Genomic DNA, 26,707 nt, shown 5'->3' with positions numbered 1-26,707 from the left:
GTTTTCAATAAGGGCATTAATTGACCAGCTTGTAGAATGGTTTTGATAGACTGATAGACATAAAAGGCCCCCAAGTTCCCTTCTGTTTGTTCTTTAGATTCCACAACGGTTTCGTTGTGAAGCTGCCCAGCCAAGTAGATGCACAGCTGGCAAGTCCTTCTCCAATGAAGAACACTACCATTTTGGTTAACACAACAGGCGCGGCATTTCGTTCAATGCAAACTCTGCAGTCCAGTAACGAGCAATGTTTTGTTTAAACTTTTGCAGTGACCACAGTTCCAAAGGTCGCTTAAGCTCGATAATGAACAATTCTTCTGCGACTGGACTGGGCATATTCATACCGCTGTATATTTACAGCCTCCACGTCTGCCGGTGGGCATGCATTGGCACATAGTCAATGCATGGTCAATCTTGTCAATAGACAAGCGCCGCTTCTCTTGTAAGATAATAATAATAATAATAATAATAATAATAATAATAATAATTTATTCGTACTCAGAGAGTCGAATATGTAGTCCAGGCATACAGGGTGCGTGCCGAACCTGGGACCCGTGAATCGTGTGAGACATCTCTTCTTTTTCTTTCTTTCGTCAGAGTCCTGCTAATGTATTTCGGCAAGTTCGGAAGTACTGTGGGCACGGCATCGTCTGAGAGGGCAGGAATGTGACGTGGTATCAAGACTGCAGTTCCATTAATAAAGTCGCGAACGATAAACCTGAGGAAACAAAAAAAAAAAAAAAAGAAGAAAAGAAAAGAAAAGGCGGTGGTGATCAGATTGAGCTAGCGTGAAAGGCCTCGTGAATAATTCTAGGATGACAATTGGCAATGCCACGACGACGCTGTGCAACACGCTATGTATCGCGAGAAACGCCACAAAACAGGCGACGAGACCAAAACTGACGGCGAAGGCACGGAGGCTAGGCGAGGCCGGCAGGCCGGCGCGGCTATGCTTCCCGCGCCGCGAGCGGTAGCGCCATATTTCCCCTGGTGGCATCGGTGCGCAAGGGGGTCACGCGCGCCTGCAGGAAAGCGCCGCCGGTATTCCCACCTCCCCTTCTAGCCACCCTAGCTACAGTGTACTAGAAGGGGGCAGTGGGCTTACTCAGCCGCTCCTCTGACGCAGTCAGCGTCGCATCCAAGAGGTGGCGCCACTGGCAACTTCAATGGAAGCGTTGCTTGCAGAAGCTTTGATTTTCCTTGCGTTTCTGGCGGTTCAGTTCGAAGCAGTTCACACTCTTATTTGTTTTTAGTTTTGGCGTACTTGACAGTCTTTACATATCTTGAGCAAGCACTATATTTGTTTAGGCCACATGATATTTGCCATATTAGAACCTTGTGGAAAAGGAAGACGGCAACTCTTGGGCAATTCTCTGCCTATCCTAACGTTTTGTGCAAAGAGCTCGTCGCTGACGGATGTTGCTTATGCGGAAGGGGCCTTCGAATTTTTCGAATTATCGGGCAATCGTAAAAAAAAATTGAAAACGGTTTCATGCCGTGTCGACCTAATGTAAAATTTTGTCAGACAGAAAACAGTGCGTGCATACTTCCCAGCTGGGCTCAAAAAAAAAAAAAAAAATCAGGCATGCTAATTAGGTTTGTGCCTTTGCTTAGCCAAAATGAATATGTATATATGGCTTAAATATTTCATTGTCCCACTTTAGTTGTTCCATGCTTCACAGTAGCCTTCTGCGTTTATTATTAACCATCATTACGCCGGCACACATTTGTTAAATCAAATCAGGTTTGTTTTTTCCATAAAGAAATGGAGGGAGGCCTGAACAAAAAGTGAAAACTAGTTTACGTGACAAAGGCTCCGGCCTATGCTCATGTACAGTTATATAAGGGTAAGCAAAATGAAGTTAACAGGGCTGTTGCTGACACAAAACTTTTATTTGCAAGAAGTACAGCAAGCCATTGTTTCATGCACTTCAACTCATGTGCAATGGTTCAACTTCAGTTGCTTGGCCCTCTGCCGCTTTCCTGCCTTGTCACAGTTAATTCCTTTCACATAAGAATGCAGACGTGTGACAATGTAAAAACTAATTATTTTAGCTGTGAGGCTAAGAGCGTGCACATTGCAGCCAACTTCGAGGGAAAGCTTACTCTTAACAACTTCCAGCATATCCATAACGCTGTCAGAGTGTAGCTCACTCTGAGAGAAGCCTTCTGTGAAAAGATCCTCTAGAATTTTCACAAAGCCGTACAGCTGACTGGAGGGATAAAGGAGAGGCCTCCTTGGTCACAGAAGTTTGTTAGCCGGGCAAGTTGAAAACTTTCGCCTGGTGGCGTCATACTGAGCAGCTTTCTGCATTCTTGGCATTTTGTGCTGGAAAGGACAATACACTTCCGCGCAACATAGCCCGCAATGTGGTAAGTGAGCCTCGAGTCGCTTCTGGCCACGTGCTGGTTATGGTCCTTTGAAACCCGCAGGCCTGTGCAATGCTGGGGTACCACGTTTGTGTGGCCTCTGTGGCAGTAGCGCTAGCAGCAGTTTGACTACACTCATTTCTGTGACCTGATGCTTCGAGAGAGTCAACTTCCAGTAAGGAGGCCAGTGTACCTTCTTCGCAGTTTCCTTCACTAACTGACCTAACTAGACCATAAAAAGAAAAACAATTCACAGTGATCAGGAACTACGTTGGAGTTGAGCACAAAACGTGGCTCGTAATGGAGCTCGCATACTGCGCTCGTGTCGTCCAGGGGAGGTTCTATGGAGATTCTTTTCCCGCTCTTTCCGCCTATTTTTATTCTTCAGGACGCCAAACAAGGACAACTTCGGCCCATACTTCACTTAAACATAGCCTGTTTGGCACCCAGGCGCGTAACAGTGGTTTTGTCGATGCCGCGGCATGGCTCAGTTACTGCAAGGCATACTAATCTCGTGCAGGTTATGTGCGAAAAAAACACTGAAGGAAAAAAAAAAAACCCACGCGACACGTCCACAGGAAAAAAACAACGCAGCTCAGCAACTCCAACTAATATGATCGGGCACTGGGCGGGCACTAGGCAGCTGCGCCGTCGCACCCACGTTCCATTGAAACCGACGCCAGCGCCGCCGCTCGGGCTATTGGAGAAGCTCATATTTGTGACATTCGTGGAGCCGCCGCATCGCATAGCCTCCGCCAGAGAGTAAGCCCACTGCCCCCTTCTAGTACACTGTACCCTAGCTGCGTGCCGCTCGGCACCAGTGATGCCACGGCTGCTGATTTATCAGTAGATCTACTGACTTTTAAAATGTTCTGCTGATTCAGTGATAAAGCGCTTGAATCTATATACTGATTTTCTGGCTTTTCTACTGAAACGAAAGCAAAAGCTGATACTTTTTCAGTACAGAGTTTATATTAATGTGATTCCACCTAGTGAGCGAAAAAAAAAAAAAAAACGCCGGTTGGCTCCAAGGTTAACATACATTCTTGCGTTTCCGGATTATCAAACGTGGCGCTACCTCTGTCTTTGAGCAAAGTGGGGGAAAAGGTGAGGTAGTGAATTTGTGAAAGTGGGTGCACTACCGTACCCCACAACTATGAAACCACAACTAGAGTGTACTAGAAGCTTTTGAGTGGCGCGACCGGAGCGCTGTTCCCTTGCTTGCCCCTTGCCCAACTTGTGGCGAAAGTAGCGGCGGCGCTGCCATCGCCCAATCTACCCAGGTTTGCTCGGCGGCATGGTAGCCTCTGTAGTCGGCATCTCTGTTTTGGTCGCGTAATGGCAAAAAAAACAGCGTTTAAACCATTGTTACGCGCCAGGTTGCACAACTGGATATCCGCGTGTGCAACAAAGTCGAAAGTTATCCCTTTTTAAGGCCCCGAAAGACGAAGAACGACGACTTCTTTGGGAGCGGAACCTCCATCGGCTTGACAAACCGCTTGACGCCGATTGTGCCGTGTGCGAGTTACACTTCGAACCGCATTTCATTGTGAGAGACTACGTGCATGTGATCGATGGTGTTGAAGTCCGTATTCCTAGGGGAACGCCGATGCTTGCCCCTGATGCAGTCCCGACGATCTTGCCCAACCTGCCTGCATATCTGACGCTGAAAACTCCGGCTCCACGGACCCAAACAAAGCGGCGGCATCAGGGTGTGCCGGCTGAGAACGACAACAGGAAGCGGCGCCGCATTAGCACTCCTGCGCAGGTGCTTGTGGACACTAACTGTGCAACTTCTGCAGGTAGCGACGAAGCTGACAAGGCAAGCTCAAGTCCCTCGTCTGAAGCGGTTGTCACTCTCGACGACCTCCGTGGGCTTGACCTACCGTCAAAATCATGGGCGTTGCACGAGTTTCCCGGGTTTGACGGCGTGTCATACGTAGCGTGCTCACTGAATTCTAGCACGCGTGAACTTTCCATTGAACGAGCCGTATTCTTCAGCAGTGCAAACAACGGAAGCGTGGAATGTGAAGCGTTCGTGCAAGACAAACTAATCAGCAAGTCTAGTTTAGTAATGGTTCAAGAGGCCTCAGATGCCCTGCAGCTTGTTGCAAGCGTCCCACTCTGTTGTGGAGCAGCAGAAACTTCAGTTTTGCCACCATCGGACCTTACCCACGGTCTACATGCGCAAATGAAGTTAAGAGGAGAAATCTTCTACAGTGTCAAATGCATGGGAAAATCAGGAAAGGAAGGTGACTTTGGAATTTCTGACTACCATTAATTGTCTGAGCTATTACAATCTTGCCAAGAGTGTTACTGGATCAAATGTTGCAGAGGGGGTTGTAAGCTCACTTTTGACTGTTGCAGACAAGCCTGCTAATTTGTATAAGCAGCAGCAACTGGTTGATTTGTTACTTGATGCTGGAGACTTCGAAAGTGCTGAAGGTTCGCCTAATAGCAGTTCTTTGTCTGCACCAGACCACCCATACGTTGTTCAGCACAGCGACTCGAGGCTTACGTACTATGTGGCAGGCTATGTTGCTAGAAAATGTGTGCTCCAAACAAAGTGCAATGCATGCATGAATGAGCTTCTGCTGCCTGCATCAGATGGCCAGTCCCTAAATGCTGCTGTTTTCACGAAATCTTGTGATTTCGGTGGTCTTTTGTACCCTTCTCTGAAACTTTTTGTCTTTATTAGTGAACTTGAAGAAATTTTCACTGGTTGTTTTAGCAAGAGTGACTTGCACAAAGATAGTATCTTGGATGTCCTGGCAGTAATCAACAGGAGAAGCATTGGAGGTGTTGGTTGCAGCGAACATTGCAAGCCATTAACTGCTAAGCTGATCAGCTTTTACGTGGTCACACGTATGCATTTCTATATAAAGGGTCTGAACAAGTCGTGGGATGAAAAACGAAGAAGCGCACAGCAGCACCTGAAATTGAGTAGGCTATAAATTGCTGCATTGGCATAAAAAGGATGCCAGTTTTTGAGCATATTTTATTACTCTTAATTTTTTTAAGGGTCACCAAGAAGAGAGATGATTTTTCTGAGAAGAGGTTTGTAAGCAAGAGAACGTGCAAACTCTGACGCAAAATCTGAAAATAAAATTTCATCTTGAATCTTTTTGTATTATTAAACCTGTGATGGTTAATTTAGCAGCTTTAGGGTTCTCGGAGCACAATTACTCGAGCTAAGCTGATTCATTGTTCCACTTTAGAGTCGGTTTAAACAATTTTGCAACCATAATAACATTTTTATTTATTTAAATGCATTTTACAAAGACAACCTAAGCTCTGCTATTCTGTTTTGTTTTATGTTATATTGTGTATCCTGGCTCTATAATTTTATTCTTTTTATCATTTTTAATTGCAAATGTATTGTTTGTATAAGTATGCGATTGTTAATAGGACTTTGCAGTGGTGTTGCCTTTAAACTCTCGAAATATTGCACTGCTATGTTTCACTGAAGGCGTTTTTCTGCAGCATTACGTATGTGCATTTTTGTGGGTCCTACAACAATAAACGCATTCCCATATTTTAAAATGATAGGGTGCTCTGGAAAAACTCTGCTGTTCTTCAGACAGTGACATTGTCAATAAAGCTTGCTTTTGTTGTGAGTGAACGCAACCACAAGCAACGCGCCCTTTATTTGATTCCAACATTGGTGTTTTACGTGGAACTGGCGGAGTTCTTCGTCTTATATGCAACACATTGCTTTTTTTCTTTTTTTCGAGGGGAGGAGGGGGGGCATTGAGGGAGGCTTCCGATGTGTGCCGGCTAGCTGGTATCTCGTGTAACTGTACACTGTAAAAAAAAAGGGGGGGGGGGTGGAAGCGCTCGTTATGCGGTACGATGTGCTACGCTACTTCAAGCTGCAACACAGTCGGCGGCAACTTCAGTAACAATAATGTCAAATAATATTTATTTGCATTAACATTTTTGGAAAAGGGGGTATAACAAAGAATGAAAAAGATCATCCTAGGCTCGACGGAGAGGTATGAACACGTACGCGGAACGCCTGCCAGCCATCCGCGCTGGTAGATTGGTCGACGCCAGCGCCACCGCATCATTCCACGCTGAAACGGCCGCGCTCAGGCAGGCGCTCGCGCCACTAGAAGCTTTTGAGTGGCGCGACCGGAGCGCTGTTCCCTTGCTTGCCCCTTGCCCAACTTGTGGCGAAAGTAGCGGCGGCGCTGCCATCGCCCAATCTACCCAGGTTTGCTCGGCGGCATGGTAGCCTCTGTAGTCGGCATCTCTGTTTTGGTCGCGTAATGGCAAAAAAACAGCGTTTAAACCATTGTTACGCGCCAGGTTGCACAACTGGATATCCGCGTGTGCAACAAAGTCGAAAGTTATCCCTTTTTAAGGCCCCGAAAGACGAAGAACGACGACTTCTTTGGGAGCGGAACCTCCATCGGCTTGACAAACCGCTTGACGCCGATTGTGCCGTGTGCGACTTACACTTCGAACCGCATTTCATTGTGAGAGACTACGTGCATGTGATCGATGGTGTTGAAGTCCGTATTCCTAGGGGAACGCCGATGCTTGCCCCTGATGCAGTCCCGACGATCTTGCCCAACCTGCCTGCATATCTGACGCTGAAAACTCCGGCTCCACGGACCCAAACAAAGCGGCGGCATCAGGGTGTGCCGGCTGAGAACGACAACAGGAAGCGGCGCCGCATTAGCACTCCTGCGCAGGTGCTGTGAAACTTCTGCAGGTAGCGACGAAGCTGACAAGGCAAGCTCAAGTCCCTCGTCTGAAGCGGTTGTCACTCTCGACGACCTTCGTGGGCTTGACCTACCGTCAAAATCATGGGCGTTGCACGAGTTTCCCGGGTTTGACGGCGTGTCATACGTAGCGTGCTCACTGAATTCTAGCACGCGTGAACTTTCCATTGAACGAGCCGTATTCTTCAGCAGTGCAAACAACGGAAGCGTGGAATGTGAAGCGTTCGTGCAAGACAAACTAATCAGCAAGTCTAGTTTAGTAATGGTTCAAGAGGCCTCAGGTGCCCTGCAGCTTGTTGCAAGCGTCCCACTCTGTTGTGGAGCAGCAGAAACTGGGTCTGAACAAGTCGCGAGATGAAAAACGAAGAAGCGCACAGCAGCACCTGAAATTGAGTAGGCTGTAAATTGCTGCATTGGCATAAAAAGGATGTCAGTTTTTGAGCATATTTTATTACTATTAATTTTTTTAAGGGTCACCAAGAAGAGAGATGATTTTTCTGAGAAGAGGTTTGTAAGCAAGAGAACGTGCAAACTCTGACGCAAAATCTGAAAATAAAATTTCATCTTGAATCTGTGATGGTTAATTTAGCAGCTTTAGGGTTCTCGGAGCACAATTACTCGAACTAAGCTGATTCATTGTTCCACTTTAGAGTCGGTTTAAACAATTTTGCAACCATAATAACATTTTTATTTATTTAAATGCATTTTACAAAGACAACCTAAGCTCTGCTATTCTGTTTTGTTTTATGTTATATTGTGTATCCTGGCTCTATAATTTTATTCTTTTTATCATTTTTAATTGCAAATGTATTGTTTGTATAAGTATGCGATTGTTAATAGGACTTTGCAGTGGTGTTGCCTTTAAACTCTCGAAATCTTGCACTGCTATGTTTCACTGAAGGCGTTTTTCTGCAGCATTACGTATGTGCATTTTTGTGGGTCCTACAACAATAAACGCATTCCCATATTTTAAAATGATAGGGTGCTCTGGAAAAACTCTGCTGTTCTTCAGACAGTGACATTGTCAATAAAGCTTGCTTTTGTTGTGAGTGAACGCAACCACAAGCAACGCGCCCTTTATTTGATTCCAACATTGGTGTTTTACGTGGAACTGGCGGAGTTCTTCGTCTTATATGCAACACATTGCTTTTTTCTTTTTTTCGAGGGGAGGGGTAGGAGGGATGAGGGAGGCTTCCGATGTGTGCCGGCTAGCTGGTATCTCGTGTAACTGTACACTGTAAAAAAAAAAAAAAGGGGGGGGGGGGAAGCGCTCGTTATGCGGTACGATGTGCTACGCTACTTCAAGCTGCAACACAGTCGGCGGCAACTTCAGTAACAATAATGTCAAGTAATATTTATTTGCATTAACATTTTTGGAAAAGGGGGTATAACAAAGAATGAAAAAGATCATCCTAGGCTCGACGGAGAGGTACGAACACGTACGCGGAACGCCTGCCAGCCATCCGCGCTGGTAGATTGGTCGACGCCAGCGCCACCGCATCATTCCACGCTGAAACGGCCGCGCTCAGGCAGGCGCTCGCGCCACTCAAAAGCTTCTAGTACACTCTAACGCATGCCTCTCCACTGTCATTGCATATGGCCGCTCATTACCATAATTCGCGCGGCTCGTCGCACCACAAATTATGGCGGAAAATCTCTGCAATGGCGGCCGAGCGCAACGTCACGCAACGTCAAATTGACGTTTACGAAACAGCCCTTCCTGTGACGCTCTTCACAGGATATTCCTTCAGCCAATCAGCAAGCTGACATGCCGGCTATCTTGGAACGCCACCACATATTCGCGAAATTACAGATGCATTGCACGAGCTTCTGCACGCTACCGTCCACTTTCTTTTCAAAGCGTTAAAGTCGCAATAGAGGTGCCAAGGACCACAAAAAAGTATTAGTCGATAAAGTTTGCAGCTCCACGTCATGTTTCATCATTCTGACGAAAACGCAAAATTGCATTTAACAAAACTTCCGTTTCCCGGCACAAATTTCAAAACACGTGACCTCCGGACAGCCAATGAGACAGCCAAGATGGCGGATAATGGCGGCCGTGCAGCCGCCATGCGTGTCCAGAATAGAGCCCCTAGACTGTTCACGGCCGGGCTCGACTGGCGCGCACGCTCGCTTCTTACGGCCTTCTCACCCGTCGGGGAAACAATGGGAGAGTTTCTCAGCACGTTTCGCCACCCGTCGGCGGTAGGGGCGCTGCGACCCTGACCCTGCTCCGCGTACATGCGCTTGCCTTCGCGCTCGTACGATCGTTTTCCCGCGCATTTTATTCGGTGCTCTGTCAGTGTCGTTCAGTATGAAGTAATTTGTGTTGTGGGCTCCGCACCGAAAAGGACACTAATAAAATTCTTCATCCATCCATCCTGAAGACGGTCGTACAGCCTTTAGTACGCGCGGCCACAGCCAAGACTTGGCGCCGTTCATTACACATCGGTATATAACTGTTGTGTGATGGTGTATTGCTGTCTTCCGTATTGCAAGTCCCGTTCCGGGAAAACACCTGGTGTTTATTTTCACCAGTTCCCAAGCAATGAGTTTCTAGCCCGAGTTTCTAGCGCTTTTGGACAAGATAGCATCAACTAATAAAGGGGAATTATAAGATGGACAAAACAAAAATCGTAGCCTTCTCCTCCGGATGCGCTACTCGGCAAATACATAATTTCACTATAACTCCTTTTTCCTCACGCAGCAACTCTTTTAAGTATTCTTTTTTTCCGCGCACAGTAGTGGATTGGAACCAGCTAAAAAAATGACGTCGTCTCTGCGCCAACATTAACTTCTTTTTTATCATGTTTACAATGACATTATTTTGTTTGTGCCATGTTTGCAGTGACAGTGTTTTACTTCTTTAGAGTAACGTTGCGTGTGCTCAACCTGTACGCTTTGTATTTATTCAAATAACAGTTTTCTTTATTAACGTGTGCATTTTCTGCACATACCAATGTATTCATTATGCTTGTACCACCCTGCTAAAATCACCGCATGGTGATTGCAGTATTTATAATGTAAATATAAATAAATAATAGCGGTTTTTTTTTGCGATAAAGCCTCCGAACAGCTGCCACGCAGGAATGTACTAGAAGTACTCGAAAGAGCAGTGCAGCCCTATTTACAACGCGCTCCCATCTTGAGCTGCCCTGAAGGTGTTGACGACAGTCATGCGATACGATCCGCAAATCTAATTACCGAGAAGTTTCTGAGAATACTCCTTGTAAATCAGTCAAACCAACTGACTGAAGAAAACGGCAAGCCTATGTACACAAGTCGCCAAGAAAACACTTTTGATTGTAATTGTGAATTAAGACATTTTTGAGATACTGTGCCCGCAAGTTTTCGCCTGAAAGTATGGCAACCATTGTAAGTGCATACGAGCAATAAATATTTATTTTCATTCCTAAAAATGCATTTGATGGCGCAGAGCTGTTCTCCCGGCGCATGCAGCCCCAGTGAATTTAAAGAAGCTCGATGTATTAATACAGTTACACTGCATCCATTTATAAGAAGCCTAGATGAACCGTTTACGAGTCCTCTACAATTAGGCGACCTGTTCTTGAATGCACGGTGAGGTAAGAAGCGCGCCCGACCCAATCTTCCAGCGTTGCGCGCGCTGCACAGATCGGCTGGGAGCAGCTGAGCAAGAGGGTGGGGTCGCAGCGCCCCCCTCCAAGCAGCGGCGATAGGCATGAACTAGCCCCGATGCGAAGGCCGTAAGAAGCGAGCGCGCGCGCCAGTCGAGCCCGGCCGTGGACTGTTTTAAAACCCCCATATTTATAAAGGTAGCGCCATTCTTAGATCTTGCCGCCACCGCGCTCACCCCGGCGCTTCCTCCTCGTCCTCTCTTAGCCGCCTCCTGTCGCCCCAGAAGATAGCGCCAACCTTTCCCTTTCCCTCAAGAACCACTTATCATCATCATCAGCCTCCTCCGCTCCCCCATTGGCCAATCCGTCTCACGTGGAAGTTCGCGTCGCGCTTTTGTATATTTTTTTCTTTCCAGCGCGCTCCGACTGCCATTCTCGGGCCTGTGCGACGAAAGTGCTGTACACACAAACGGATCAAACGTGTTAGGGACAAGAACTTCGTTGTGATGGCATGCTGCTGCGCCTTAAGTTGCCGCAACCGACAAGTCGAGGGCAAAAGGCTTTTTTTGTTCACCATCCGGCGTGCGCAAACGCTTGCTGCACACTTGATATTTGCGCCGTCTCGCATCGTCGCGTTGCTACTTCCAAAACGGCATTATTAAGACCAGTTACTGACTGACGAAGCAAAATCGCGCCTCAAAAACGTCTCCGCAGGGCGCGATCGAAGTTTTCCTCGGATTTCCTCTGGTAGCGCGTTAGCTGTCGTCTGCCACGGCAGGCCCGACGCAGAGGGCGCCACTGTCGATATCGCGCCTCGATCGCGCTGGTCGCGCCGAGCGCGATAGTGGAACGGAGGAGGAGGGAAGTGGATGGCGCTACTTTTATACATAGAGTTTCTCACTAGTTTTATAGTGAGAAACTCTATGCTTTTATAAATATAGGGGCTTTAAACGGATGGATGGATGGATGAGGCTGAACCCTTTAAACCGGGCGGTGGCATACGCCACCTAGCCATGACTATTAACATATTTTGTACTTTGTGGTGGGTGAAATTTCACCCCTGCCTTGATTTTATCCACCAATCAGATAACCTCTGTTTTGTTATTTCTACCCGCTTAAAGTCTATTTTGCCTTCACTGTCCCTAAACCCCAATGCTTTGAAAAAATCAGCCCCGTTGCCTTGCACTGTAGGGTTAAGCCCTTTACAGAAAAGTATGAGGTGTTCAGCCGTCTCCTCTTCTTCTCCACACGCACAGCACAACGTGTCTATACCTTGGTACTTGACTCGGTACATCTTAGTCCGCAATACTCCCGTCCTGGCTTCAAACAACAAAGAGCTTCCATTAGAATTATCGTAGATATTTTCTTTGGCAATTTCTTGCTTGAAAGTTCGGTATGTTCCCAGTGCTGATTTCGTCTGCATCCCTGTTTTCCACAGACACCTCTCTGTTTCCTTAACCTTTTTCTTAACCGCTGTTTCCTGGTTTGCACCCCTACTGCAGTCCAAATATGTTATTGACAATTTTCTGATCAGCTTCCTCCATTTTGTATCAACATTCCTCATGTACAAATAACTGAAAACTCTCCTTGCCCACCGCTTTTCTGCCATTTCTCTCAATCGCTCCTCAAATTCTATCTTGCTGCTGGCTTCCCTGCCCTCGAATGACGTCCATCCCATGTCACCCTGTACCCCGTGATTTGGTGTATTTCCGTGTGCTCCCAGAGCCAGTCTACCTACCCCTCCCTGCTTAACTGCCAACCTTGCTCTTACCTCTGATCTCATGCACAGGACCACATTGCCGAAAGTCAAACTAGGGACCATCACCCCTTTCCAAATCCCTCTCACCACTTCGTACCTATTGTAATTCCACAGTGCCCTATTTTTCATCACAGCTGCATTTCTGCTACCTTTAGCCGTCACATATTTTTCATGTTCCGTTAGATACTCAGCCCCATTGTTTATCCACACTCCAAGATATTTGTACTTATCCACCATCTCCAGCGTAACCTCCTGTATCCTATGCTCGCTGCCCTGATTATTATTAAAAGTCATGACTGCCGATTTTTCTTTACTAAACTTAAGACCTAAGCTATCTCCCTCTTTACCACTGTTTCTATCTCCCTCTTTAGACTGTTTCTACTTACGGCGCCTCTGGCGGCAGCTATTGCACTCACGCAGGCATACTTTCGAGGGGATGTACTATGCTTTTTTTATTACCAGCGATATTTTCGCCCTCTGTGGCCATTTGGTGAACTCGAGAGTCGAGAGTGGGCGCGCATAGCCTCCTCTATATAGAAAAGTATAGAGGAGGCTATGGGGCGCGTAATCTCGATAGTTTAGCAGTTTAAAAGTTGGTTCTTTATTCTATGAGTTTACTCTTTCGTACATGCGCACGTATGCGCACGTTATGGCTCCTCCTCGCAAAATACGAACCGCTGCTGAAGAAGCGGAACGCAGAGCTACGCGCGCCGCTAAAGCCAGGCAACGCCGGGCTCAGCAAACCGCTGAGCAGAGAGCAGCCCAAGCCGCAGCTTGCCGTCGACGCCGGGAAGACAATGCAGTTCGTTCTCGTGAAAACGAAGCAAAGAGATTTCGCCGCGAAGACCCTCTAGTGCGTGCTGCTGAAAGTGCGGCCCGACAGCTTCGCCGCCAAGACCCTCACGTGCGAGCAGCCGAAAATCGGGCGCGACAGCTTCTTCGCGAACAACCTCACGTGCGTGCTGCAGAAAGTGAGGCCCGGAAGCTTCGCCGCAGAGAAACCGAGGTTCGGGCATGGGAGAACCTGTCGAGGCAACTTCGCCGCCAAGACCCTCACGTGCGGGCTGCAGAAAATGAGGCCCGGGAGCTTCGTCGCGCAGACCCTCGCGTGCGAGCAGCCGAAAATGAGGCCCGGAAGCTTCGCCGCGGAGCAGTAGCGCACCCAGGATCTCTGCCAGGGGGGGGGGGGGGTTGACAGTTTGCCAATACCATCTAAATATCACTAATTTCGATGTCTTCACCGGAAATTGTCAAAAAAATGCGCTTTTTGCGAGTGTGCAGACAATTGCGCGTCTTGCATCTTTGTTGCAGTACTCAAATGCGTAAGGAAAGAAAAGGGGTTCAACAAAAGGGGGGGTTAAGTCAGCCTCAGGGGGGGGGGTTACAACCCCCGAATCCCCCCCCGTCGGTGCGCCACTGCCGCGGAGAACCCGAGGTTCGGGCATGGGAGAACCTGTCGAGGCAACTGCGCCGCCTAGACCCTCTAGTGCGTGCTGCCGAAAATCGGGCGCGACAGCTTCTTCGCGAACAATCTTACGTGCGTGCTGCAGAAAGTGAGGCCCGGGAGCTTCGCCGCGCAGACCCTCACGTGCGAGCAGTCGAAAATGAGGCCCGGAAGCTTCGCCGCGGAGAACCCGAGGTTCGGGCTTGGGAGAACCTGTCGAGGCAACTTCGCCGAGACAACTTCGCGAAGCTTCGTCGAGAAGACCAACAGGTGCGTGCTGCCGAAAGCGTTGCCCTACATCATAGGCGACAAGAAACCGCGGTACGAGCGCGTCAGGCGCACTCTCGCAGTGTGCCCGTAGTGCGCCACTGGGTGGATTGCTCAGAATGGTGTTTGCCCCGCGTGTGTCGTCGTCCCTTTCTGTCTGTGTCAGTACGTTCTGCCGGAAACCATTTGTGCTATGTAGATTCCTCGTTGGGTCACCTGTTCTCGCACGGGGACGGTACGTCGGACAGACTACCTTAAAAGTTAAAAATCACATCACTGATTTTTCCAGGGGAGCAGTAGGGGCCGTAGACCAGGGGCGGTATTCTGTAAGAATCTACCTAGTGGACTGTCCATTTCGGCGACCGTTGATTCGCTGCTGCTTGACGTGCAGGAAGGAGACTGGCTGGCACCTTCCTGCACGTAAAGCAGCAGAGAATCAACGGTCGCCAAAATGGTGAAATGGACAGTCCACTAGGTAGGCTCTTGCAGAATACCGCCCCAGGCCTTCTCTCCTAGAGCAGTATCTTTGCTCGTGCCAGGCATTTCGTATACTGCTATCCGTGACTTTTCAGAACACATAAACTCAAAGGTGACCATTAACAGGGGAACAGTAGGGGCCGTAGTAGAGACCAGGCCTGCTTTCCTGGAGCAGTATCTTCGCTCGTGCCAGGCGTTTCGTATACTGCTATCCATGACTTTTCAGAACATATCAGCTCAAAGGGGACCACTAACAGGGGAGCAGTAGGGGCCATAGTAGAGACCAGGCCTGCTTTCCTGGAGCAGTATCTTCGCTCATGCCAGGCATTTTGTATACTGCTATCCGTGACTTTTCAGAACATATCAACTCAAAGGGGACCTTAACAGGGGAGCAGTAGGGGCCGTAGTAGAGACCAGGCCTGCTTTCCTCTAGCAGTATCTTCGCTCGTGCCAGGCATTTTGTATACTGCTATCCGTGACTTTTCAGAACATATCAGCTCAAAGGGGACCATTAACAGGGGAGCAGTAGGGGCCGTAGTAGAGACCAGGCCTGCTTTCCTGGAGCAGTATCTTCGCTCGTGCCAGGCATTTCGCATACTGCTATCCATGACTTTTCAGAACATATCAACTCTAAGGTGACCATTAACAGGGGAACAGTAGGGGCCGTAGTAGAGACCAGGCCTGCTTTCCTGGAGCAGTATCTTCGCTCGTGCCAGGCGTTTCGTATACTGCTATCCATGACTTTTCAGAACATATCAGATCAAAGGGGACCATTAACAGGGGAGCAGTAGGGGCCATAGTAGAGACCAGGCCTGCTTTCCTGGAGCAGTATCTTCGCTCATGGCAGGCATTTCGCATACTGCTATCCATGACTTTTCAGAACATATCAACTCAAAGGTGACCATTAACAGGGGAACAGTAGGGGCCGTAGTAGAGACCAGGCCTGCTTTCCTGGAGCAGTATCTTCGCTCGTGCCAGGCATTTCGCATACTGCTATCCATGACTTTTCAGAACATATCAACTCAAAGGTGACCATTAACAGGGGAACAGTAGGGGCCGTAGTAGAGACCAGGCCTGCTTTCCTGGAGCAGTATCTTCGCTCGTGCCAGGCGTTTCGTATACTGCTATCCGTGACTTTTCAGAACATATCAACTCAAAGGGGACCATTAACAGGGGAGCAGTAGGGGCCGTAGTAGAGACCAGGCCTGCTTTCCTGGAGCAGTATCTTGGCTCGTGCCAGGCATTTCGTATACTGCTATCCGTGACTTTTCAGAACATATCAGCTCAAAGGGGACCATTAACAGGGGAGCAGTAGGGGCCATAGTAGAGACCAGGCCTGCTTTCCTGGAGCAGTATCTTCGCTCGTGCCAGGCATTTCGTATACTGCTATCCGTGACTTTTCAGAACATATCAACTCAAAGGGGACCATTAACAGGGTAGCAGTAGGGGCCGTAGTAGAGACCAGGCCTGCTTTCCTGGAGCAGTAACTTCGCTCATGCCAGGCATTTCGTATACTGCTATCCGTGACTTTTCAGAACATATAAACTCAAAGGGGACCGATAACAAGGGAGCAGTAGGGGCCATAGTAGAGACCAGGCCTGCTTTCCTGGAGCAGTATCTTCGCTCATGCCAGGCATTTCTATACTGCTATCCGTGACTTTTCAGAACATATCAACTCAAAGGGGACCGATAACAAGGGAGCAGTAGGGGCCGTAGTAGAGACCAGGCCTGCTTTCCTGGAGCAGTATCTTCGCTCGTGCCAGTCATTTTGTATACTGCTATCCGTGACTTTTCAGAACATATCAACTCAAAGGGGACCGATAACAAGGGAGCAGTAGGGGCCATAGTAGAGACCAGGCCTGCTTTCCTGGAGCAGTATCTTCGCTCGTGCCAGGCATTTCGTATACTGCTATCCGTGACTTTTCAGAACATATCAACTCAAAGGGGACCATTAACAGGGGAGCAGTAGGGGCTCGTAGTAGAGACCAGGCCTGCTTTCCTGGAGCAGTATCTTCGCTTGTGCCAGGCATTTCGTATACTGCTATCCGTGACTTTTCAGAACATATCAGCTCAAAGGGGACCATTAACAGGGGAGCAGTAGGGGCCATAGTAGAGACCAGGCCTGCTTTCCTGGAGCAGTATCTTCGCTCGTGCCAGGCATTTCGTATACTGCTATCCGTGACTTTTCAGAACATATCAACTCAAAGGGGACCATTAACAGGGTAGCAGTAGGGGCCGTAGTAGAGACCAGGCCTGCTTTCCTGGAGCAGTAACTTCGCTCATGCCAGGCATTTCGTATACTGCTATCCGTGACTTTTCAGAACATATCAACTCAAAGGGGACCGATAACAAGGGAGCAGTAGGGGCCATAGTAGAGACCAGGCCTGCTTTCCTGGAGCAGTATCTTCGCTCATGCCAGGCATTTCTATACTGCTATCCGTGACTTTTCAGAACATATCAACTCAAAGGGGACCGATAACAAGGGAGCAGTAGGGGCCGTAGTAGAGACCAGGCCTGCTTTCCTGGAGCAGTATCTTCGCTCGTGCCAGTCATTTTGTATACTGCTATCCGTGACTTTTCAGAACATATCAACTCAAAGGGGACCGATAACAAGGGAGCAGTAGGGGCCATAGTAGAGACCAGGCCTGCTTTCCTGGAGCAGTATCTTCGCTCGTGCCAGGCATTTCGTATACTGCTATCCGTGACTTTTCAGAACATATCAACTCAAAGGGGACCATTAACAGGGGAGCAGTAGGGGCTCGTAGTAGAGACCAGGCCTGCTTTCCTGGAGCAGTATCTTCGCTTGTGCCAGGCATTTCGTATACTGCTATCCGTGACTTTTCAGAACATATCAGCTCAAAGGGGACCATTAACAGGGGAGCAGTAGGGGCCATAGTAGAGACCAGGCCTGCTTTCCTGGAGCAGTATCTTCGCTCGTGCCAGGCATTTCTATACTGCTATCCGTGACTTTTCAGAACATATCAACTCAAAGGGGACCGATAACAAGGGAGCAGTAGGGGCCATAGTAGAGACCAGGCCTGCTTTCCTGGAGCAGTATCTTCGCTCATGCCAGGCATTTCTATACTGCTATCCGTGACTTTTCAGAACATATCAACTCAAAGGGGACCGATAACAAGGGAGCAGTAGGGGCCGTAGTAGAGACCAGGCCTGCTCTCCTGGAGCAGTATCTTCGCTTGTGCCAGGCATTTCGTATACTGCTATCCGTGACTTTTCAGAACATATCAACTCAAAGGGGACCATTAACAGGGGAGCAGTAGGGGCTCGTAGTAGAGACCAGGCCTGCTTTCCTGGAGCAGTATCTTCGCTTGTGCCAGGCATTTCGTATACTGCTATCCGTGACTTTTCAGAACATATCAGCTCAAAGGGGACCATTAACAGGGGAGCAGTAGGGGCCATAGTAGAGACCAGGCCTGCTTTCCTGGAGCAGTATCTTCGCTCGTGCCAGTCATTTTGTATACTGCTATCCGTGACTTTTCAGAACATATCAACTCAAAGGGGACCATTAACAGGGTAGCAGTAGGGGCCGTAGTAGAGACCAGGCCTGCTTTCCTGGAGCAGTAACTTCGCTCATGCCAGGCATTTCGTATACTGCTATCCGTGACTTTTCAGAACATATCAACTCAAAGGGGACCGATAACAAGGGAGCAGTAGGGGCCATAGTAGAGACCAGGCCAGCTTTCCTGGAGCAGTAGCTTCGCTCATGCCAGGCATTTCTATACTGCTATCCGTGACTTTTCAGAACATATCAACTCAAAGGGGACCGATAACAAGGGAGCAGTAGGGGCCGTAGTAGAGAACAGGCCTGCTTTCCTGGAGCAGTATCTTCGCTCGTGCCAGTAATTTTGTATACTGCTATCCGTGACTTTTCAGAACATATCAGCTCAAAGGGGACCATTAACAGGGGAGCAGTAGGGGCCATAGTAGAGACCAGGCCTGCTTTCCTGGAGCAGTATCTTCGCTCGTGCCAGTCATTTTGTATACTGCTATCCGTGACTTTTCAGAACATATCAACTCAAAGGGGACCATTAACAGGGGAGCAGTAGGGGCTCGTAGTAGAGACCAGGCCTGCTTTCCTGGAGCAGTATCTTCGCTTGTGCCAGGCATTTCGTATACTGCTATCCGTGACTTTTCAGAACATATCAGCTCAAAGGGGACCATTAACAGGGGAGCAGTAGGGGCCATAGTAGAGACCAGGCCTGCTTTCCTGGAGCAGTATCTTCGCTCATGCCAGGCATTTCTATACTGCTATCCGTGACTTTTCAGAACATATCAACTCAAAGGGGACCGATAACAAGGGAGCAGTAGGGGCCGTAGTAGAGACCAGGCCTGCTCTCCTGGAGCAGTGTCTTCGCTTGTGCCAGGCATTTGGTATACTGCTATCCGTGACTTTTCAGAACATATCAACTCAAAGGGGACCATTAACAGGGTAGCAGTAGGGGCCGTAGTAGAGACCAGGCCTGCTTTCCTGGAGCAGTAACTTCGCTCATGCCAGGCATTTCGTATACTGCTATCCGTGACTTTTCAGAACATGTAAACTCAAAGGGTACCATTAACAGGGGAGCAGTAGGGGCTGTAGTAGAGACCAGGCCTGCTTTCCTGGAGTAGTATCTTCGCTCGTGCCAGGCGTTTCGTATACTGCTATCCATGACTTTTCAGAACGTATCAACTCAAAGGGGATCATTATAGAATGCTTTTAAAAAGTCACGGAGAGCATCAAACGAAAAGACTAGCACAAGCAAAGATACTGCTTCAGGAGAGCAGGCCCAGTCTCTACTACGGCCCCTACTGCTCCCCTGGAAAAATCAATGTTATTTTTAAGGTAGTCTGTCCGATGTACCGCGCCTGTGCGAGGAGAATAGGTGACGCCAACGAGGAATTTACCCTCCACTGCATGTCCTTTGCGACATACTCTTTGGATCATGAAGCACACATGAGTGTTTCAATAAAAGTGGGTAAATTAAAACACTTCCTACCGTCGGTACTTGCAATTACCATCTTCAAGCAGTTTACGATGGTCTCTTATGGAGCCGCTCCTTCAGCTTGCGCTGTGACTGTGCTGCATGTGCTGCACAGGGCTGTGACTTCTTTTGTGTCGTGTTTTGCTGTGGGCGATGGGCTGCTATAAATCCAAGGCCGTGGAGTATGCGGTGGAGCATGGAAGTCATGCTGCCGGGAGGCATTTTAGTGTTAAGCTCACGTATGCTGCTGGCAGAAGCAGTATGACAAGCTCCTTGCTGCAAATCACATGGTGTGGGGCTAGAAGGCAGACGTACGCACAAGCCACAGCATTGTTATAGCAGGCAATTGCAGGCAACTGTGTCGTGTGGCACCCACACGACACAGTGCGCTGCAATTGAGAAGATGCAAGTTGCTTTGCCAATGGCCTCCTTGCAAAGAAGAGGAGATCCTTTATTCCCAAAGACAACAGCTCTGGACAACTACAATATTTAACAAATTTTTTTCAGTCGTCAACTGACAGTTCAATTTTATTATTTCCTCTAAAATCTATCCCGCATTTTAAACACTGCCTTCAACATTGCTTTGGTTTTCTAGAAGAAAGTTCTTTCATTATGCAAGTTAATGCGGTAATTCACTGCCTAGCAAGTTTTTAATGTCACGCTTCTCCAATTGAACGATAAGTCAATATATGTTTGTTGTTTTGCAGGATTGCATTGGCTCCTCGGAATCATCAGAAACACTTCCATGTTCATCTAAAAGCACATGTTCAAGTACAGGTTAGTGGTTAGTATGCACTTTTGTGTGCTTTAATTACGACTTGCTTGCTTGCTGGTAGTGTTTGCCTCGTTTTTTTCTGCATAACTTTTATTGTGCACAGCATGCAAATGTGTTTGCAGCCTAATTAGTATTCACAAATAAGTTGAGGTGGAGTGGTGGCACAACATTCAGTGGAAGATAGCCTCGTGATATTAGCGCAAGTGTTGACCAAAGGCTTGCAGATGGCTTGCATGCGACATCACGGATGCAGCTTCTCAGAGTGCTGTTCCTCCAACATGGCAGCTAGGATGACATCAGTGGAAGCCATCCCTGCAATATGCAATGAGTGGACAGCAGAAATGTTCAGCGACTCAATATCATACCTGCGTACTCTGGAATTCATCATAATATTTACAAATTCAAGCTTGTAAGATTTTACAAATGTTTCATCTAGTTGTAGAAAAAAACTTCTGCACGCGAAAAGTTACGCTTCACTCTCCGACCAGGCCCTTGTCATCCATGTCACTTGATTGTGAAAAGGCACACGAACGTCACCTTCTAGGAGCAAGTTAGAAACATGAGAGAGGAAAGCTGTGTCGTCTCGCATGGTGTGATCGGATCGCATATGCAAGCAACAGCAAGACAGCACGGCATCGCTGATTTTGAACAATTCCTGACAAGTTCATGAAGCATTCAAGGTGGTGAACATCAAAGTGGCTGCAAAAGTCACTGTAATCTGAAACCCAAGGTGTTGCCTGTTAGTTTGTGCTGTTGTTCCAAGTTTGCGGCAGGGGGGGGGAGCTTGCGTCCTACGTCTAAAGGTAAATAATCATTCATAATGTTTATGTTTCCCACTAAAGTTGTGTGATCAGGGCAAACTAAAAAGTAAACATGCATGCTACCATATTTACTCGAGTGTAATGCAACCGCAATTGTAACTCAGGGGTCGATTTTTTAATCTGCGAGATCAAAAGAAATAACACCGCAAATGTAATGTAAGATGAACGGAAAGAGAAATGGTGCCTTTATTCAAGAAATCAATTCGGTAACGAGTTCTCTTGTCATCGTTGCCCGAGGAGACTGAGCTTTCCTTGGCCGGTATTCTTGGGTGATCACTTTGGCCGTCATACTGAATGCTCCACGTCGCCATAACGTTCCAAACAAACGTAGTCGAAGCACGAAAGGACACAGGGTAATGCAGCACCGTAACCGTAACACCAGTTGAAAATGGTGTCGATCGCAACAAAAAAAAAGTAGCGACTTCGGTCGACTTGTCTGTGGATTGAATCGAGACGTAAAGGTATTGCCGTTATTCTAATGTATCGTGAGGTTTTGGTTGCTTGAGATCAAGCAACGAAAATCATGAAAAAAAAATTTAAAAAGCTTTCACGAAGATGCGCAAGGTTTAAGAACAGTGGAGTGGCGGTCATGTAGTTCTTGTAGTTCTATGAAGTTTTTGCTAGGTTTTGCTAGGTAGCTTTGGAAAACGCTTTGCGCAGCACCGGAGTCCGAGACTACGCTTCTCCGAGTCATGCACAGAGTTCAGTGTCGAGAGGTTGACATCCAACCAAAGCCGGTCATAAATGCGGCATGAATGTCCAAACTCTGTGTTGAGGAATTCCCATTTGAAACGGTCGTACGTTCCTTCCATGGGCTTATGAGCTCAGTGTCGTGATGCCTCGGCTTCTCTGTAGTCTCGGTTTTCGTGCATGTTCCGCATACCAATCTGCCTTCGTTCCCTTTCTCGATCGGTGTATTTGGGATCTTTGACTCTGCGCCGTCGCTTGGCTGAGGCTTCCTCAGCTCTCTGTGGAGGATCAGCTTGACGCCGGTGATTGTATTCTTGTTTGGCCAAGCAGCGGGATTCCCGGAAAGCGGTCTCTTCCTCGGAAGTGCGGTTCTTCCTTGGTCTTCCCATGGCTGCTACTACCGCCCGCACACTAGCAACCCTGCCTTCACTACACGGAACGTTTATGGCAAGCGGAGCAGATGCGCTGCATCTGTGTCGCGCTGCATCTAAGGCTTCCTCCGCGTACCAGCTGAGCGTCTTATCGCACAGCTGGTATGGGGTCTCTAGGCAACGTAGTGGCATCATAGCTCGGTGAGGTATTGTGGCTCGTGGCACAAATTACGGCCGGCATAGCTCCGCTGTTACAAACTTTCGTTACAATCGAGTAAATAGGGTAATCCCACCTTTCTTCCAGGGTAGTGTCTTCGAAATTTTATTAATATTGCTACACGCGTGTGGTATTTGGTTGTTTGAACGAGGCGCGCGGGCGCCTAGACGAAGAAGACGAACTGCTCTGGGCTCTCGAGCTATCGGCTGATCTGGCCAGCGCTGCAGCTATCATTTGTAAATATACTTGTAAATAGTCTCCTGTACTTAGTCCTTCGTTCGCGTAACATTTTGGTGGAGCGTGCCGTTCCCCGTCCTCGCCACGGAGCTCCGCAGCGGCCGCACCGTCCAGCTTTCCGCCATGGCCGGACACACGAGGAGGAGATCTCTAGCTGGGACGCTTTCAAGGAGAAGCTCCGCGACCTCTTTGGAAATCCGACCGGTCGGCAGCAGGCTGCAAGGAAAGAGCTTGCTACTCGAGTTCAGTCTTCCACTGAATCGTATGTCTCTTACATACAAGACGTGCTAGCTCTTTGCCGGAAAGTCGACGAGAACATGGTCGAAGTTGACAAGGTTCGCCACGTTCTCAAAGGGATCGCGGACGATGCGTTCAACTTGTTGATCTTCAACAATGTGTCTACCATCGACGTCATTGTCAAGGAATGCCGCCGCTTTGAGCTCGCCAAAAGCCGCCGCGTCATTCCACAATTCTCCCGGCTCCCTAACACAGCTGCGACGTCGTCCTGCGTCGCCCTTACCGCTTCGCCCCCCTCCAATGAGACCGTCACGCGTATTGTTCGCCGTGAGATTGAGGCTGCCAGTCCTGCCACGTTCCATCCGCGCCCACTAGACCCCACCATTGACCAACCAGCCGCAGCGATCTCCCTCATTCAGGAGGTTGTGCGGCAAGAGTTTGCCAACCTCGGTTTTCCTGCTGCCTGCTCCATCTCCCGACCTGACGCCCGACTGGTGCCGACAGCTGCGCCTCGCAGCGATCTGTATTCCAGATACCGCAACCCTACAGAATGGAGAACTCCGGACGACAAGCCCATTTGCTTTCGTTGCCACCGCATTGGCCACGTCGCTCGCCACTACCGCACCTCCTGGTCATCGCCGTATTCGAGCTACTTTTCGCCGTCTCCTCGCCCATATGCCGACCCTCGCCGCTACTCGCCTCGCCGTATGCCTTCGAGCTCTCACGTATCCGTCAATGACAGTCGTCCCACTCGCTCGCTGTCACCTCAGCGCCGTCGGTCCCCGTCGCCCCAGCCGCGCCGCTATTCGTCGCCGACCCATTATGGACCCTCCCGGACGGAAAACTAGGCCATGCAGCTCTTGGAGGTAGTGCTGCATCATGTTTGTCCTGTCCAAATCCTCCGTTGACGCTCCTCACGAACACGAACCTAATTGAAGTAGATGTAGATGGTGTCCCGTTGACGGCATTGATTGATACTGGAGCCCAAGTGTCTATAATGAGCGCTAACCTGTGTTGTCGCCTCAAAAAAGTGCTTACGCCTGCCGTCACTCGAGCCGTACGCGTCGCCAATGGCGCCACTGTTGCCGTCTGTGGTATCTGCACTGCTCGCATAGGAATTGCTGGCCGCCAAGTTCCCGTCCTGTTCTCCGTGCTGACCAGTTGCCCTCATGACCTAATCTTCGGGCTCGACTTTCTGACGACGCATTCTGCCCTCATCGACTGTTCCACCGGTATGCTGTGCCTCGAGCTTCCTCTTGTTTCCGACGTTCGCCCCGAACAACCGCACACCCTATGCACTACAGCGTTTGTTCGGTTACCTCCAAAAGCCCTAACCTTCGTCAAATTGGCCTCAACGGCAACCGTGCCTGATGGCAACTATGTCGTCGCCCCTATTCGTGATGTCCTCTTGGCGCGCGACATCTCTGTGCCACACTCCGTCGTTACCCTTGCCGCTAATCGAATGTGTCTCCCCGTTGTCAATTTTGGCTTGACGAAGCAAGTGTTACCTGAAGGCATAGCGGTGGCCACGCTCCGGTCAGTGACAGACGACCACGTCACTGCTTTTGCAGCCGACGCGTCTCCAGATCCTCCTGATTACCCGCAGGATGCCTTGAACCTCGACGGCCCATTACGTCCCATGGTCGCTCCGGACCTCGCCCCTGGTCAAGCAGCCGCCCTGTATCGCCTTTTGCTCTCCTATCGCGACATATTTGACACTGACAATCGCCCACTTGGTCAGACGTCCCTTGTTAAGCATCGCATAAACACTGGTGATGCTGTTCCCATTCATCGCCGACCGTATCGCGTGTCCACGGCAGAGCGGCAAGTTATTCAGCAGGAAGTCAACAAGATGCTCGCCAAAGGCATTGTTGAGCCCTCGTCGAGCCCTTGGGCGTCGCCGGTGGTGCTCGTCAAAAAGAAAGATGGCACGTGGCGTTTCTGTGTTGATTACCGCCACATAAACCGAATCACTAAAGATGACGTTTACCCGTTACCACGAATTGACGACGCTCTTGATTGTCTTCACGGTGCCAAATACTTTTCGTCCATTGACCTTCGATCTGGTTATTGGCAGATTTCCGTCGATGAGCAAGACCAAGAAAAGACCGCTTTCGTCACTCCAGATGGCCTCTACCAATTTAAGGTTATGCCGTTTGGTTTATGCAATGCCCCCGCCACGTTCGAACGGATGATGGACTCTCTGCTTCAAGGTTTCAAATGGTCAACTTGCCTTTGTTACCTCGACGACGTCCTTGTGTTTTCTCCTACGTTTGAGACGCACCTTGAGCGCGTCGCAGCTTGTGGGGATTGAGGGTTGCGCCGGCAATCGGGCTTCACTGCTCTGCCATCCCTCGCCATCGTTCCCCGCTGGCCTCCTTCTCAGCCCGCGCCGCCTAACCGGTTCCCGCAGTGGCGCTGCGCACGCGGCGGTTGTAAAGCCCCTTGATGTTAGAAAGTAGCGACACGCTTTGATCTACGCCGCCACACCCTCGCCGGCGCGGTCAACCTCCTCCTTTTCTCCCCCTCTTTCGCGGAGGCAGCGCGTCCGCCACGCTGAATGGCTGCGGTGCGCGAGACTACCCGGTCAGGTGACTCTGACGTCACGAAAACTGCGCGGAACTTGCTTTCGCGCGCCTTTGGTTTCTCCCGCTCGCCATGAGCAGTCCAAGTAGTGGTCGCCCTGCCGCTCCGAACGTGCGTTTCCCAAGTTTTTCCATCCTTTCGTAGGAATCTGAGCTTCGTTTTCAGTGAAAATGCCTTGCTGCTGCGCGTTTCAATGCAGCAGCAGGTCAGAGAAAGGGCAAGCCTTATTTTATATCCCCCGAGGTGAACGGAATGTCGTGCGTCGGAAGCAGTGGCTCCATAACATCTGGAGAAGGGATTTCGCCCCTTCTAAGCACGCCGTTCTTTGCGAGGCGAATGTTGCAGCTTTCCTCATATTTGCGGATGAAGTTGCATGAAGATTTTAATGCTCTTCGCATAGCCGGACTCTTCGTTCAGTTCAATACAGAGCACCGATAACTGTGCATATTGTTTTTTTCTTGAAGTGAGTCGGCTGAAATTTTTGTTGACTCTTCGACCCGTGACAAAGCTTTTTGTGTTTTCGCGCGTGCGTTAGTTTTCAAATGTATGTAATTTGTGAGTTAATGCCTGTAACTCATATTTTGTAGTTGTGTGCGTGTGTGTGTGCGTGTTTGTGTATGTGCGTGCGTGTGTGCGTGTATGTGTGTGCGCGCGCGCGCGCGCGTGTGTGTGTGTGCGTGTGATCCTTGCGCCTGATACTTGTGAAGCCAAGGAACTATTTTACTTATATTGCGTGCTTATTGTATCTTTGCAAAGTTTCAATACTGCGAGCATTTCTTTTTCTTTACGTACTTTATGTTGCCAAGGCATGAACCGCAATATATATGTAGATAAGTGGTATTATGTATTATTCGCGCATGCTCATTAAGTACAAGCCACGCGCTTCTGATAATCTCCCTCGATTCTGATTAACTTGCCATCTTGAAGTCTGTAAGTTAATTATCAAGTGCCAGTCTTAGCAGTTTCCGTGTAAGCAATCAGCCTTTTGTTGTTGTTGTTTTTTTTTTTTGAGAGAGAGACTTAGGTTACTCCCACAGGTGATGGAATGTAATTTCTCGTCGTTTCATAGTGACGGAATACAGGCGCGTGTGTAAAGTTCTATGTTGGCTGTTTCGCAAACACAGCACGTATTTTGCACAGTGGCATTGGTACAA

At 48.9% G+C, this 26,707-nt stretch overlaps 1 protein-coding gene across 5 annotated transcripts in view; it reads left to right on the top strand.

Moving 5' to 3' along the window:
- The first annotated feature begins 13,016 nt into the window (after positions 1 to 13,016).
- LOC119453823 (zinc finger protein ZFP2-like) overlaps positions 13,017 to 26,707 on the top strand; it is a 79,998-nt gene continuing 66,307 nt past the window's right edge. For 2 of the 5 annotated variants that reach the window (XM_049668562.1, XM_049668560.1), the window contains exons 1-3: positions 13,017 to 13,581; positions 14,062 to 14,217; positions 20,327 to 20,396. In XM_049668562.1, the coding sequence (XP_049524519.1) occupies positions 13,081 to 13,581; positions 14,062 to 14,217; positions 20,327 to 20,396 (727 nt within the window). In that variant the 5' untranslated portion in view covers positions 13,017 to 13,080. Of the gene's footprint in view, positions 13,582 to 13,876; positions 14,218 to 20,326; positions 20,404 to 26,707 lie in introns of those variants that run through there. The other 3 variants (XM_049668561.1, XM_037715866.2, XM_037715865.2) reach the window with 3 other exon arrangements.

Source organism: Dermacentor silvarum, chromosome 5 (assembly GCF_013339745.2).
Source record: "Dermacentor silvarum isolate Dsil-2018 chromosome 5, BIME_Dsil_1.4, whole genome shotgun sequence".
NCBI classification, from domain to species: domain Eukaryota; kingdom Metazoa; phylum Arthropoda; class Arachnida; order Ixodida; family Ixodidae; genus Dermacentor; species Dermacentor silvarum.
Note: the sequence above shows the minus strand (reverse complement) of the source record. Positions and strands in the feature narration are given on the sequence as shown.